The sequence below is a fragment of the Corvus cornix genome, chromosome 2, assembly GCF_000738735.6.
Source record: "Corvus cornix cornix isolate S_Up_H32 chromosome 2, ASM73873v5, whole genome shotgun sequence".
Taxonomy (NCBI): Eukaryota; Metazoa; Chordata; class Aves; order Passeriformes; family Corvidae; genus Corvus; species Corvus cornix.
Window position 1 is genome coordinate 105,812,527 of NC_046333.1, and position 13,387 is coordinate 105,825,913.

The window sequence follows — 13,387 nt, forward strand, 5'->3', positions numbered from 1 at the left end:
TAGTGAAAACCATAAAGCATCACAATCTCACTCTGCAGTGGATGTGTACTTAAAAAAAAAGAAAAATTATGAAGCAGAAAGCAGGCAAATAGGAAATATTGCTAGTAAGTCAAGGTTTAATTTACTGCACACTAAAACACTGATGTAAAGTATGGAAACTTCATATACAGCTCAGGGACAGTAATTTGCAGTAAAACAAACGGACTTTCAAACCCTGATTCATGACTCTACACACACAACTCAGTGCTCTGCAGACAGCTCTGCCTAGTAGTGGCAACAGTGGATTTTTCCTGCTCAGCTTCTGCAGCATCACTATAAAATCTTCTCAGTGCAGAATAGGACATTCAACAACACAATGTGATATTTTAAAGTAATGATGCCTAGCAGTACTGGTTATCATTGTTAAAATATTAAAAGAGCAATTTTCAGTATTCTGAATGATTAGTAAGGATCTGAATAGACTTAAATCTAAATAATGGTTGGTAAGAGTCAGAAACAGTGCCAAAAAAAAGAATACACTGTTAATTTGGTTTCTGCATACGTACCGACGGTTGCTGTAGTATGTAAATCCTACAAAAGGAAGCTGGTTGCCCACAAATGCTTTTGGTATGGGAAATGTTTCTTCCTCTCCTTTGTCTTCTTCCAGATCATCAAAATTACTAGTGTCAATGTCACTACTTAAGTCAGGCACAACTGGCGCTACAGCTAGAAAAAATGCAAAATATTATGATAATAATTATTATAGTACTCAAATCACAAAAAAATTTTTGCTTGGTATAGAGTAAATACAACTTTAAACTCCTTTAAACAAAATAAACCAAAGTCCCTTTGCTAACATGACACATACATAAACCAGACCATCATTTCTGAGAAAAGCACTGTACTTACTGTCTCTGAGTGTTTCCCAAGCCCACTGATCATTTTTGAAGAAAAGGTGCCGTTTAATTTCTTCTACACCATTTCGTCCTAGCCTCACTTCCCTGTTAAAGAGCATTTTGGTCAAACACATGAGATTCCATAAATTATTCTGAAGGAAAGACTCATTTTAAGGCATAATCTAACAACAAAGACAGTAAAATACCGCTCAAGCTCTGGTAAAACATAGACATAACTCTAAAGTTTTCATAAGAATGTATCTATATGACCGCAGCAGCTACATTTCAGAACAGTTTGGGTTTAACTTTTGTCTCTAAGAAGCTCTGCTGCTTCTGTTTCCACCATCATGGACAGCTCAGGCAATTGCCAAATTGTTATACTGCATTCCTGCCCAAGTATTTGAGCAGTTTAAGAATGCACACAAAACAAATACCCATTTTCCTTCAACATGACAAGAATTATTCTTAATGAAGGCTTACTTTCATGATGAGTAAAATACAAATCTTACCTATCAGTTAAAAAGGCACAAATAAGGTTTTTTGCCTCTTTAGAAATGTCACTGTCATCAGGGAAAGTAAGGGAGTTCTTATGGTTCATAATCTTACTGTACGTTCCAACCAAAGAATCTGCATAAAAAGGTGTATCGCCTGAAAAAGCAGAACCACGAACATTAAAAAGCAGATCAAAATTATTGTAGACTTGATTTGCAATATTTGAATTACATATACAACAATATGTGCAATCAAGCGAACAAGAGGCAAGGACAAACGTTTGAGAACTCTACCAGAAGTTTTCTAAAATATATTCTGTAAATACCAGGATCTGTAAACCACAGCTTATGCCAGAAGAGTAATAATGTTAAAAACAAGAGTGATTTTAACATGGGATCCTACTTAAGTAGTGTAGTGCAGTCTATTTTGATGATCCCACTACTCACCTACAAGCATCTCATACAAGAAGACTCCAACTGACCACCAGTCACATTCCCGCCCATAGTAACCATCCCCTCCCTGGGACTTCAGTACTTCAGGAGAGATGTAGTCAGGTGTTCCCACAGCCGTGTCACATCGTACCATTCCTTCCTACAAAGGAGAAGAAATCAGCCAGGCCCAAATTGCCAGTAAGTTCCATGAGTTTATGCAGCCTAAGCAACATCAACAGATCCACATCAAATTTTGTCAACAAACATTCTTTTTTAAATGGATTTTTTGTATTTTTGAAGTCTAAGCTGCTAAAGCCAGAACAAAGCACTAGATCTGTCAAACACAATGGAAGTTACTTTAAAAACTTCAGTTAGTATGCAAGAAGTAATCAGAATTGCATCTAGGCCCCGCACACACCACACAGCCACTCATGCCTGTATAAATAGAAATGTGTCATTTGCTGACAGGATGTACTGTAAACAGTGAAAGTTCCTCTGTTAGCATAAACGGGTCAACATTAGGGATTTTGATAACAGGAACAGCTGAACTGCAAGTTTTTGGCCTCTGGCCCAAGATACAGAATGCTAGGAAGACTAAAGGTAGATAAGGCTTTGAAAACCTAAGAAGGGAGACTTCAAAGCAGGTAAGAGGTGAGAAGAATGTTTGATGTTCCTCACACCCCTGAGAAAGGGCTGGCAGAACTGAGATCAGTCACACTGGAGCTGTCATCCAGAATGCTAAAGCCTCAACCACACACCCTTTTCCAGTGCCACTCCGGCACTTCTGAAGTAATCCTATGCCATTCCTAGAAATTGATCAGTAGAAAAATTTGCATAAAAATATATAACTAAGCAAATAAAATAAATGCCAATCTAGCGTTGCATATGCAGCAAATCCTAAATTAAGCTCCTACACTGAGCAGCTTTTCTTCTATAGAGTAAATTTTCTCTTTCAAAAGACGAGAGGAACCAAGATGAGGCTCAAGACTACTAGGATTTGTACGCAATAACCTGCACTTGGTTTTCATCGGTGCCTTTTATTCAGCACCTAAGTACAGTAATTTACTCAAATCCAATGGAATATGGTGAGAACATACTGTAGATATTACACCAACTCCACTAAGTACCATGTATTTCAGACTTCCACCATATGTGTTCCTCAAATATATGCACAGGCTGGCACAAACCAGTAAGTTTTGTGTAGGGAACAGTGCTACAGAGTATTCGAATATTGTTGCAAAACATGTTTTTTAATGACTTGAGAATACATTTTTGAAAAATAAATAATTCTATGATACCTGTTTCCTTCAGATTTGTCTTCGCGCTACATCAGCAAAGGTTAGTAAGTACAACTGGTATTCAGAAACTGGCACATCAGTTTTGATTCTTTCATTTCTGGCACACTATGTAAAAATCATCTCATTTCTTTGCATTAACTTTTCATACCAAAAGACTTAAAGAAATAACCCCGAACATCTAGAGACAATAAACGGCTTGACTTCAGAAAGTTTCTTTCGAAAACAGTACTTGAAGAACCATTTCTGCACCTTACACTGTCACTGAATAAGAGGCATGAATCTCAGAATCACAGAATGATTTGGGTTGGAAGGGACCTTAACGATAATCTAGTTTCTTTCACTAGACCATGAAGAACTGTAAGAGAGCAGAGTGGAACTTTGCATTCTTCTTATCTAGCTTAAAACTTTTCAGTATCTTTTTTTTTCACTTTTAAGTATGTTTTCCTTTCACAAACATAAAAGTGAAAATACAAACACATTTACCTTGTTCATCTTCATACAAGTACCAAAATCTGCTAATTTTAAATGACCAGCTTTATCTAGCAGCATATTATCAGGCTTCACATCTCTGAAAGAAGAAAAATACATATTTTAAAAAATAAAAAAAATCCATTTAACTTATGAAAACAATGGAAGTCAACTGCTTTTCAGCAACATTGCATGGAAAAACAGCAACATTAAAGCACCACTGCTGCCTCCATTTTTTTCTGATTTCTCTAAGTATCACGACCAACACAGATTGCATTTTTAAAAAGTAGACCACATGAGAATACAGCCTCAAAGTCATCAAATGTAATAGATCTGGACACTGATCTTGAACCTCAAGTTCCTAAAAAACACTCACTGGTTACATCAAAAAGGCATTGAAAACACAGCTTCTTTTCTGTACCACTTCTATTTCAACAACTGGATGTCATTTTCAAAAGTCTATTATTGTGAACAAATATTTTCCCATGACTCAAGAGGAGCATTAACTTATACTCCTCTCCATCAAGTACTTTCACTGGAGAAGTTTTCATAAAGTAACTGGTAAAGTGCAGCATGTTGATGTTATTGAATATACTGACGCAGAATAGCAGTAAGAAACAATTATCAAGATAATGTAACACAAATTTCAGGAGAAGTATATTTCGGAGACCTAAAAGGAGAACTCTGGTCATAACCATCAGATGAAATGTAGTGCAAATGTACCAGTAGACTCACAGAATAATTTTGATTGGGAGAGATTTTTGTAAGACTCTCAGTTAGCTGCCTGATGTATAGCTACAAAGTCAGATTCAACTTCAAAGTTACATTAGGTTACTCAAAGTCAAATCCAGGCAAGTTTTCTTTTTTTTTTTTTTTTCTTTTTTTTTGAGGATGGAGATTCCATAACCTCTCTCTTGTACTGTTTGACCTCCCCATAGTGGAAAAAAAAACCTCCTAATGAATAGCTATAGTTCCTTGCTGCAACTTGTGTCATCCATTGCCTTTCATCTTTTCAAGTCTGGCTCCACCTTTTTTATAAAGTCCTGTTGGGCCACTGGGGACTAATGCTTTCTGTCTTGCCTGAGCACTGTTCATGTTGTGAACAGAGACAGTGCTGATCCCAGTATCAAACCTCTGGGGAGCTGCTGGTAGCTGATTGTTGCTGGACAGCACAATCTATTCAAAGAGTATCTAGACAGTTCTACCTGTTAAAACTGTACCTTTCTAACCTGCCCACATCTACAACCTCGCTAAAGTCAAGACAAAGACTCTGCCTCACCAGTGAAGCCCATCATCTCAACACAGAAGGTAACTGGTTTGGGAAGACATGCATTTCCCTTCACAAATCCATGCAGGCTGTTCACAATCACCTTCCTGTGCTCAGAAGTGGTTTCCTGAGAATTTAATTCAACTGCCCTCAGGCTGGCTAGCCTTCAGCTCCTCTGACTCTCTCCTCCTGGCCCTTCCTGGGGCAAGACAGGTGTGCCATTTGTTTCCTTCCAGTCATCAGGAATCTCCCAATTCCCACACACCTCCCAAGGTGACAGCGAGCAGTACCATAAGGCTACTTGCCAGCTCCCTCACCACCCCTGGCATGTCCCACCTTGTGCCTTGGGCACATACATTCAGTTTGCACAACTAGGACTCAGCTTCATCTTCCTCTGCCAGAGCAATGCTTCCCTCTCCCAAGCTCTGCCACTGGGCACAGGGACCCAAGAGGCCTGAAAGCAGACCTTCTCAATGAAGGCTGGGGCAAAAGCAGCAGCCTCAGCCATTCCCATGTCCTCTGTCCCTTGGTCCCTGACCCATTAAGCAGTAGGCTCATTTTTCCCTAAGTTCCTTTTCATTCATCAGAGTTGAACAGATTAACTACAGGGAAAAACAAATTCCAAAGTACCTCCTGGTGTCAAAATAATCTAAATTTTCACAAAAAAAACCTCGCTGTGCTGCTGGCATCTTCTAATGCCTGCTTTCTAAAGCTTGCAATACACACGTACAAATGGTTCATTCAGCCAGATAATTTACCCATTAGATTCAGCATAGCTACATAATTAATGATGCTCTAGATCCTACTCAAGCAATGGATTAGTCATTTATTTTGCTTTGTGGTTGCTTTTTTGCAAAAGCTTACATGTTAATGCTGATCCTGTGACCAAATTACAAACTGAAAATGTATATACTATAGGGTATACTACACACTACTCAAAGTCTTCCTGTATTTTCGGTTGAAAAAAGTTATTCTTCTGCTCCTAGTTAATACAATTTTTAAAAGGCTAGCAACAGGTACAAGTTCAAATACCAAAAAGAAAACTTCTCAACCTATCTGAGAAATTATTACATTTCTCTTTAGGGCAAGTACATAATGTGAAACTAATACAAGTCCCTTTGCTCTGCATCTCAATTTTCCATCTTGCCCCTTACAAGGAAACATATGGCTGGGAAATTTTCCTCACATTGTTCACAGATTCTTGTATAATGGGTCACTGAGGCTTCAAATGCCTAGCAGAGAATTAATTCCTAACAGTGGATACTACTGTGATCAAATTCCCTAAACAGCTTTTTCTAATCAAAAGGAAACAGCCATTTTGGGGTCAACATGCTCATACCATTTTTGTTCTTGTTATCTCTTGGTAAAGTGGGACAATTTTATTGCTCCCCAAACTGAGGAACACTTTTACTGTATCACCTCAGACTTAGTTTCTGATGGCAACAACTTTGCAATTTGTAAGATGGAATAATTATGTAACAACAATAAGGAAGTAATATCTTGAATTTTAAAACTGCCTAAACTGAAGTAATTGCAGTAGCATCAGGAAATAAACAACCCTATGTAACATCTTCTTTCTTACCTGTGTATAAAACCCATTGAGTGAATTGCATCTAATGCAAGTACAACTTCAGCAGTATAAAATCTTGCCCATTTCTCTGGAACATCGTAGTTACTCATTAAATTGACAAGGTCCCCGCCAGGCATGTATTCCATCACCATGTACAGGTAACGGTCATCTTGGAATGCGTAAAATAACTGCAAAAAGCAAAAACAAAAAGTAAGCCACTTAATATTCCAGTTATCTTTAATATTTTACTTGTTGGCAATCAAAGGCATTTCTGAGAAAACTGATTTCCAAAGTAACAGAATTTCTACAATTACTGCAGCAATTCTCATTATCCTGCAGACTTCCTAAAAAGAAATTAACCTCTAGAGCAAATTTTAGCCAGATCCTCCATCCCTTTATATTACCGTGGAAGAAGTGCTGGTTACAAATCAAGATTAGTGAATTTGGTACAATGAATTTTGAGATAATTTCAAAGAATGCTCATTACATTAAGATGACAAAATGCTTCTTTTCTCACTGGGATGCTAGCTGACACATACACAAACATGAAACTACTGTATTGCAAACATCTGCCCAATTCTATTTGTATTATCACTAAATGTTTACTTTTTATTGTCAACATTTATTATATAGAAAATAAGCCTAAACTTTAAAGAATAAAAATATCTCCCTCAAAGTTGTCAGCCCTCTGCTCAACATCAGTAGTGCAAGCAGATTTTTCTTTACTTAAAATTGTACGAAATGCTGAAGTTTAATTCCATCCAGATAGTAATGCAGTTACCCATCTGACTTGGGTAAATCTTGAATGAGTTTGTGTAATTCCAACCTAACAGAAGAATTTATATGCTTAAGGGTAAAAACAGTTTAAATTAACAAGCTCACATGTGCACACACAATGCATGATGATTGGTTCAGGCATGCTCCTTAGAATTTCAAAGGCAGCAGTACCTCCCAAAAAACTGTCAGTGACAACACTAAAATGAGGAAAAAATAGCCAGAGCGGGCAAAATTTGAATCAAAGATACACACAGAAATTAGAATACACAGAAGCTGTGTCTTAAGTATGTCTTTCTAGTATGCTGGATGCCTCAAATAATTGCTATGGAGCAGATACACCAATATATATCTGGCAAAGAGTTTTAATAATAAACAGAATAGTTTATCTTGTTGTGACAAAATACAGTTTGAAGCAAGTGCAATACCTGCTCTTTTGTACAGCATTCCCAATGTTAGTCATGTATTCCCTAGCAGACCAAAAAACCAAAAAAAGAGACTTTGAAACATGTAATTCCAAGTCATGCAGTGTTGCAACCAAACTATTCTACAATGTCAATATTTTTAAAGTAGTATCACTTTACCTGAACAACCCAGGGACTATTAGCAAAAGCCATAATATCCCTTTCTTCCCAGAAGAATGCAGAATCTGATCTTTTTATCATCTCAAATTTGCTCAGAAGCTTCATAGCATACACTCTCCTTGAGGATTTATGCCTTACCTGTGAAGACAAATGTGACACGTGGAACATAGTAGTTTGCCATATTAACACACGGTGAACATCACTGAAAGCATTACTTTTCCTGCTCTACCATTTAATACATTTTATAAGACTCTTCACATTACTATAAAGGATTATATACCGTAGGTCCACAAAATAATTATATCTGACAATGCATTACTTTTAAAATACTTGCTAGAACAATTCAACACAGAAGTCCATAGGCATAAGAGTCACATAATTCGCATGTATGCGCCTTTAAAAGAACAAATATTGGCAGTTAGTGTTGTTAAATACCATAAAGTTAAAACTATGAGCATTTTCCAGAGTTCATTAGCAGATGTGTATACTTGCTGCTGTATTTCCAGTTTCTCCCACCAGCACTCAATTAAATAAAGCAGGATGAACAAGCCTGGCTGCTAACCTATCACAAACAACACACATCTCTCATCTGTGAGAACTATGTCCACAAAAATCTGGTGCAGTCCCTGAACTGGCAGAAACTCTTCTAGCCTTTAAGACTTCAAGTGTCCATGTAAACAGTGGTAAAGGCTAATTTTCTTGATTATGAGAATACACATTGAATTTTATTCTAAGAGAGAAGACTACAATGCAAAACAAGTACTTGTGCACTTGGACAGGACCGAAATACAACGTTTCCAAAAACATTTCCATGAAATATAAAGGAATAAAATTTCACTGATCTAAAGGCTTTAATATTTAAGACTGCATCTTCAGAACACTACACTGAGAAACAGATGCATGAGCAAACACTATAGAATACACTCAAATGTACAAATAGAACTTAACTTACCAACTGAACCTCCCCGAATGCCCCTCTACCGATCACCTTCACCACTTCATAATCTTCAGCTTTCATGCGCAGATCTCTCATTTTATTTACTGTGTCTTTATCTACACAGAACAAAATTCACATTTCATATACAGTCAATTTAATTAAACCCATTTCTCTAATTTCAGTTTCTCGTAGATTTTAGAAGTGCTGCTCAAAGAACCTACCTTCCCATTGAAAAACTCTCTGCAGAATGCACGACCTCATTCTCATGACCACAGTAACCAAAACCTGACAAAACCTAATGCAATTACTCTACCGTACAATCATATTACAGGAGATCTTAATTTAGGAATTTTTTTAAAATAATTACCTGCAAAAAAAAAAAAAAAGCTATGCAAAAATTTCATATCCAGCATGAGCCTGCTTGCAAGCTGATCAGTATAATAAGATTATTTTTGAATAAATATGCAACACATCTGGGAAAGCGTATCAGAAAATACACTACAAGACACTTGAAAAAATATTTTTAGAAAAAAGTTCCGCTTTTCTGCACTTTCATGATTCCTAATACTCAAAAAAAGTAGATTTTAATTTAAAACATGCACTGGGAATCATTGCAATTATTTATATAAACCTGTCATTCTATAAACTAGAATAATTTACAAACTCCCTGTGGGCAGATATTCTAATTCCAAATTTGGTAAAAGATTAAAACAGTCTATTTTAATCCATGTGGGTCAACACTGGCATGAGACTATGTAGAAAAGCTTCATGCTTCAGTATTTCTAAAAGCCAGGAAGTTCTACTAAAACAGATATGCTTCTAATAAAATAAATTATGCAACAATGTTTAATTTTCAAAAATAATATTCTAGGCCTAAAAGCAAAGTTTAGAGAGAAGTAAGGACTGCGGAAGAAAAAGGAGGAGAAATAAAATATTTTAAGTTCAAATGTTACAAAATGAGGAGGCACTTGACAGAAAATTATCATTCGATTTCTGCCTACACAGGCCACGACCTAAAACAAAAGCAGCCTGTGTACAATAAAAATTCAGTAAGATTTTATTACTGCAACAGGAACAAACATAGTTCTGTTTGAATAAATACTCTGTGGCATTACTATCTAATGTAAAGCCAACCCCTTTACAACGCAGCACAACACAGGTTGATTCTGGTAAACTATAGCAAAATTCTAAATTCTGACAAATTCTTTCACACAGGGATCAAAATATTCAGGGGTTCCAACAAATAATTTCTTATTTCCCCTGGTGCCAACTGGCCTACAGTAGAGGAGGAGCAAGACTATACAGAACTAAAATACAGCAATTTTCTAGCTATTGTTAACTTCCTGCCTAGTAATCTCACAACAGGAGGTTCACCACTTCTGAATGAAAAAGCCTGACATTGGTGCAAAAGAAAGTGAAGCATAATATGAATCCTTTACATGGTATTCAACCACAAGCCTTGCCTACGAACAAAGCAGAATTAAGGAAAATATATCTGAAGAGCAACCTAAGATAAGGATTTTAAAATAACGTAAACCAAGCTTGTGATCAGTTGCAAATTGAAATTTACTCCTTGAGATAACTGAGTGTTAACAGGTATCTTCAGACAATGTTACAGTAACAACAGTGCTGGAAATTCGACCTCCATATTCTAAGATCTATTATACGAGGTTTGTCAGGCTGCAATATACTTCATTGGCAGTTCCTTATCTCCCAGGACCAGTGGAGGACCTGGCCAGCTTATGCTGTATGAACAGCTGGGGTGGCTCCCACAGCAAAACATCGTCTTCTCCAACTTGCCCTGAACTTTGGTTATAGGCTTAGATGCTGCCTTGAAATAAACTGAGTCACCACTGCAAAGCAGGGCTCTCGGATACCTTTAACACTCATTTCTTTATTCTTTTAATTCTATATGGTAGAAGATCACTCAGGTTCTACATCTGCAAAAATCATCCTCATAACCTCAGCTGGTAGAGGCAGAAATAAGTAAAGAGGGGATAGGGAGTGGTTCATAGGGCAATCAGTCTATAAAATAAAGGAAGCAAACTCCCATTTTATTTGCCATCTAGAAATGTATTTTAAATTTCTGCAATAATGGTGCAAAACAGCTAATACTGCATAAAAGATATTTAAAACAGCCTTCTAACAAAACTACAATAAACACAAAAATGTCTTTTTAACTATAGAAATTCAAGGCAAACTAGACTTCAGTGTTCCCTCTAAGGCCACTACTTGCACATCCACAGCTTGCTTTCATATTTCAGCAAATGCTGCAAGTTAATATTCTAAAGGCAGTTTGAAGGGAACTAATATGTTCTGTTCTCCACTTTCAGATTACTTCAGGTCACATCTTACACAGGATATAATTTATACCTAAAAGATATTCATTATCAGTCTGTAAATGTAAAAGTTTTCTTTCACTCAGCCCCAATTGCAAAAGTGAAGCTTTTTGAGACTCACTAATGATTTCACTACTCATAAAAATTACATTCAAACTATCTGTTGCAATGACTATTTCCTTTGCCTAATACAACTTCTCTTTTCTCCAAGAGTTTCACCACACCTTCTCAGTAAATAACTGAGTATACAAAATGTGCATGTAACTCAGCATATGGTATCAATATAGTTTGAACTGTTAAAAGTTAAACAGAACATTTGAGCTTAGGCTTTCAGTAACCAGCTTATGTGCAAGTGAGCCATCAACTAGTGGATTCATATATTCACACAAATGGAGAATCATGTAAAATGAACACCACAAATTCACTATCACAGGTTACAGCTGCACTCAATAAACCATTTGAGAAGACCTTGGAAACAGAAAAAAGCCCCACATAAATTTCAATGAAGCAAAGACAAAAATTATTTTAGTCAAATTACTTTATATTTCCCACAAAAAACATTTATTATAGAATTCAACTGAGATACTTAAGCCCATAAAAATCTAAAAATATTAGCTTAATTTCAAGGTTTGCCCATTAGTCCACAGGCAGAAGCAAGTCTTCAATCAGCAAACATTTCTGCCATATTCTTCAGAATTTCTCCTTTTGGCAGCCTTTAGAAAAGATTTGATTCTTAAACGCCGTTTTGGGGTTTTGTTTGTGGTTTGGTTTTTTCAATTATGAAAATTATGGAACTATGATTTCTATTTAAAAAACAAACTTTATTACTTTAAAATGTTATTATAGAGTATAACATGCAGGAAATCTGGTAGTGGCCAAATACAGAGTAAATGCAGACAATTCTGCAGACACATCAGCCGCATACACAAGTGAATGTATCAGCTATGCAGTATGAAGTTTTCATGAAAAGAGAGCTTTTATACTAAAAAAAAAAAAAAAAAAAAAACCAGCCTACAAAATGTGTGCTCCAGTCTGTTATTATTTAATACTGTTTCCTGACATTGTATACATCATTCTGTCATTTTACTGTTAATTGCTTATGATATCTTGTATATGAAATTAGAAAACAAGTTATGGGAATCCAGGGAGTTGCCCTAACAAAGAGAACAGGCCTTTCTCTTAAAAGGCTTTGTGCCACCGCAGGCAAGGCAACAGACTGGACATTCAGTTGCTGGAGATAAGATTTGTATAGGCAGCTGTCACTTCTCACTGAAAAATAAATAAATAAGACTCTTACAACAACTTGCACCCAAAAACTCAATGCACACCAAATCCCTAGCTGCTCTTCAAAGAGCTAGAAGAGGTGTTTTCTTTTTGATACTATAAACTTCTGTTACTTAGTAAATTAAACATTAAATACTTACACCTGTTTAAGAAGTTGTCAATGTTCTTGTTTTTTCTTAAGGCAGGAAAATCCAAGTCATATACCAAAGCATCTAATCCATCCTGAAAGAAACCAAACAAAACAACAAGCAAAATTAAGTACTTTGAAAAATAATTACACATGCTGCTAACTGAAGAGCCAAGATAAAAAGCCAGTTGTCCCTATCAATTTTCCATGCAAATGAAATCATTCACATTATTTAATGACTGTTAGCAGTTACGTGAAACAGCTGTCACTCCTTCACTTCCATTGGACCCATTAAAATTTAATTCCACACACGTCTATGAATTATTAATTACCCTAATTAGCTCTATACTTTCATGAAAAAAATTACTTTTTCCAAATACAAGAAGAACAAATAGCAGTTCTAATGAAGTTCAGCAATATTAAGAAGTCACAGTGTATCACACAGTAGGGACTTGAACATGAAATGGCAACTGGCAAATAGGACAATGATGGTAAATCTAATTCTCAGAGTCAAACCCCAGATTTTACCCATTGAATCAGTGTGAATTCTCATGAACAAGATACTGGCTTTATACATTCCAACTTAAATCTAGAAACAAACAGCCACAAGCCCATCTGGCACTACTACCACAGCACACATCCCCATGAACAAAAGTAAACCAAACATCATCAAAAAACTCAAGAGAAAAATACAACAAAGAAGGAGATAACTTTAAGGTCTCATTAAGTGCCATGAACTTTGTGACTTAAAGGTTAAATCTATGTTTACCAATAGGTATAAATGATTCCTCAGTGGATAGCATCTTCTTGGAGTAAAACTAAACCCAGTCTTTTGGCTGAAAACCACAGATCTGGTTTCTACTGGAAAATGATCAAGTATTCTAGGGAATTACATAACAAAGAATCATAAGAGCGTTAGGGAATCCTCTGTCTCAGGTAGG

General features: G+C 36.3%; 1 protein-coding gene across 8 annotated transcripts in view; it reads right to left on the minus strand.

The window, feature by feature from the left end:
- Positions 1–13,387, minus strand: part of ROCK1 (Rho associated coiled-coil containing protein kinase 1) — an 85,847-nt gene that overhangs the window by 40,430 nt on the left and 32,030 nt on the right. For all 8 annotated transcript variants that reach the window (XR_002044803.3, XR_002044804.3, XM_010396366.4 and 5 more), the window contains exons 2-10: positions 12,460–12,541; positions 8,712–8,812; positions 7,760–7,897; positions 6,414–6,589; positions 3,580–3,664; positions 1,814–1,958; positions 1,385–1,523; positions 889–980; positions 546–705 (exon numbers count right to left, since the gene is read on the minus strand). Coding sequence is in view for 6 of the 8 variants with exons in the window: in XM_010396366.4 (XP_010394668.1) it covers positions 546–705; positions 889–980; positions 1,385–1,523; positions 1,814–1,958; positions 3,580–3,664; positions 6,414–6,589; positions 7,760–7,897; positions 8,712–8,812; positions 12,460–12,541 (1,118 nt within the window). In the remaining 2 variants the exon portion in view is untranslated. The remainder of the gene's footprint in view (positions 1–545; positions 706–888; positions 981–1,384; positions 1,524–1,813; positions 1,959–3,579; positions 3,665–6,413; positions 6,590–7,759; positions 7,898–8,711; positions 8,813–12,459; positions 12,542–13,387) is intronic.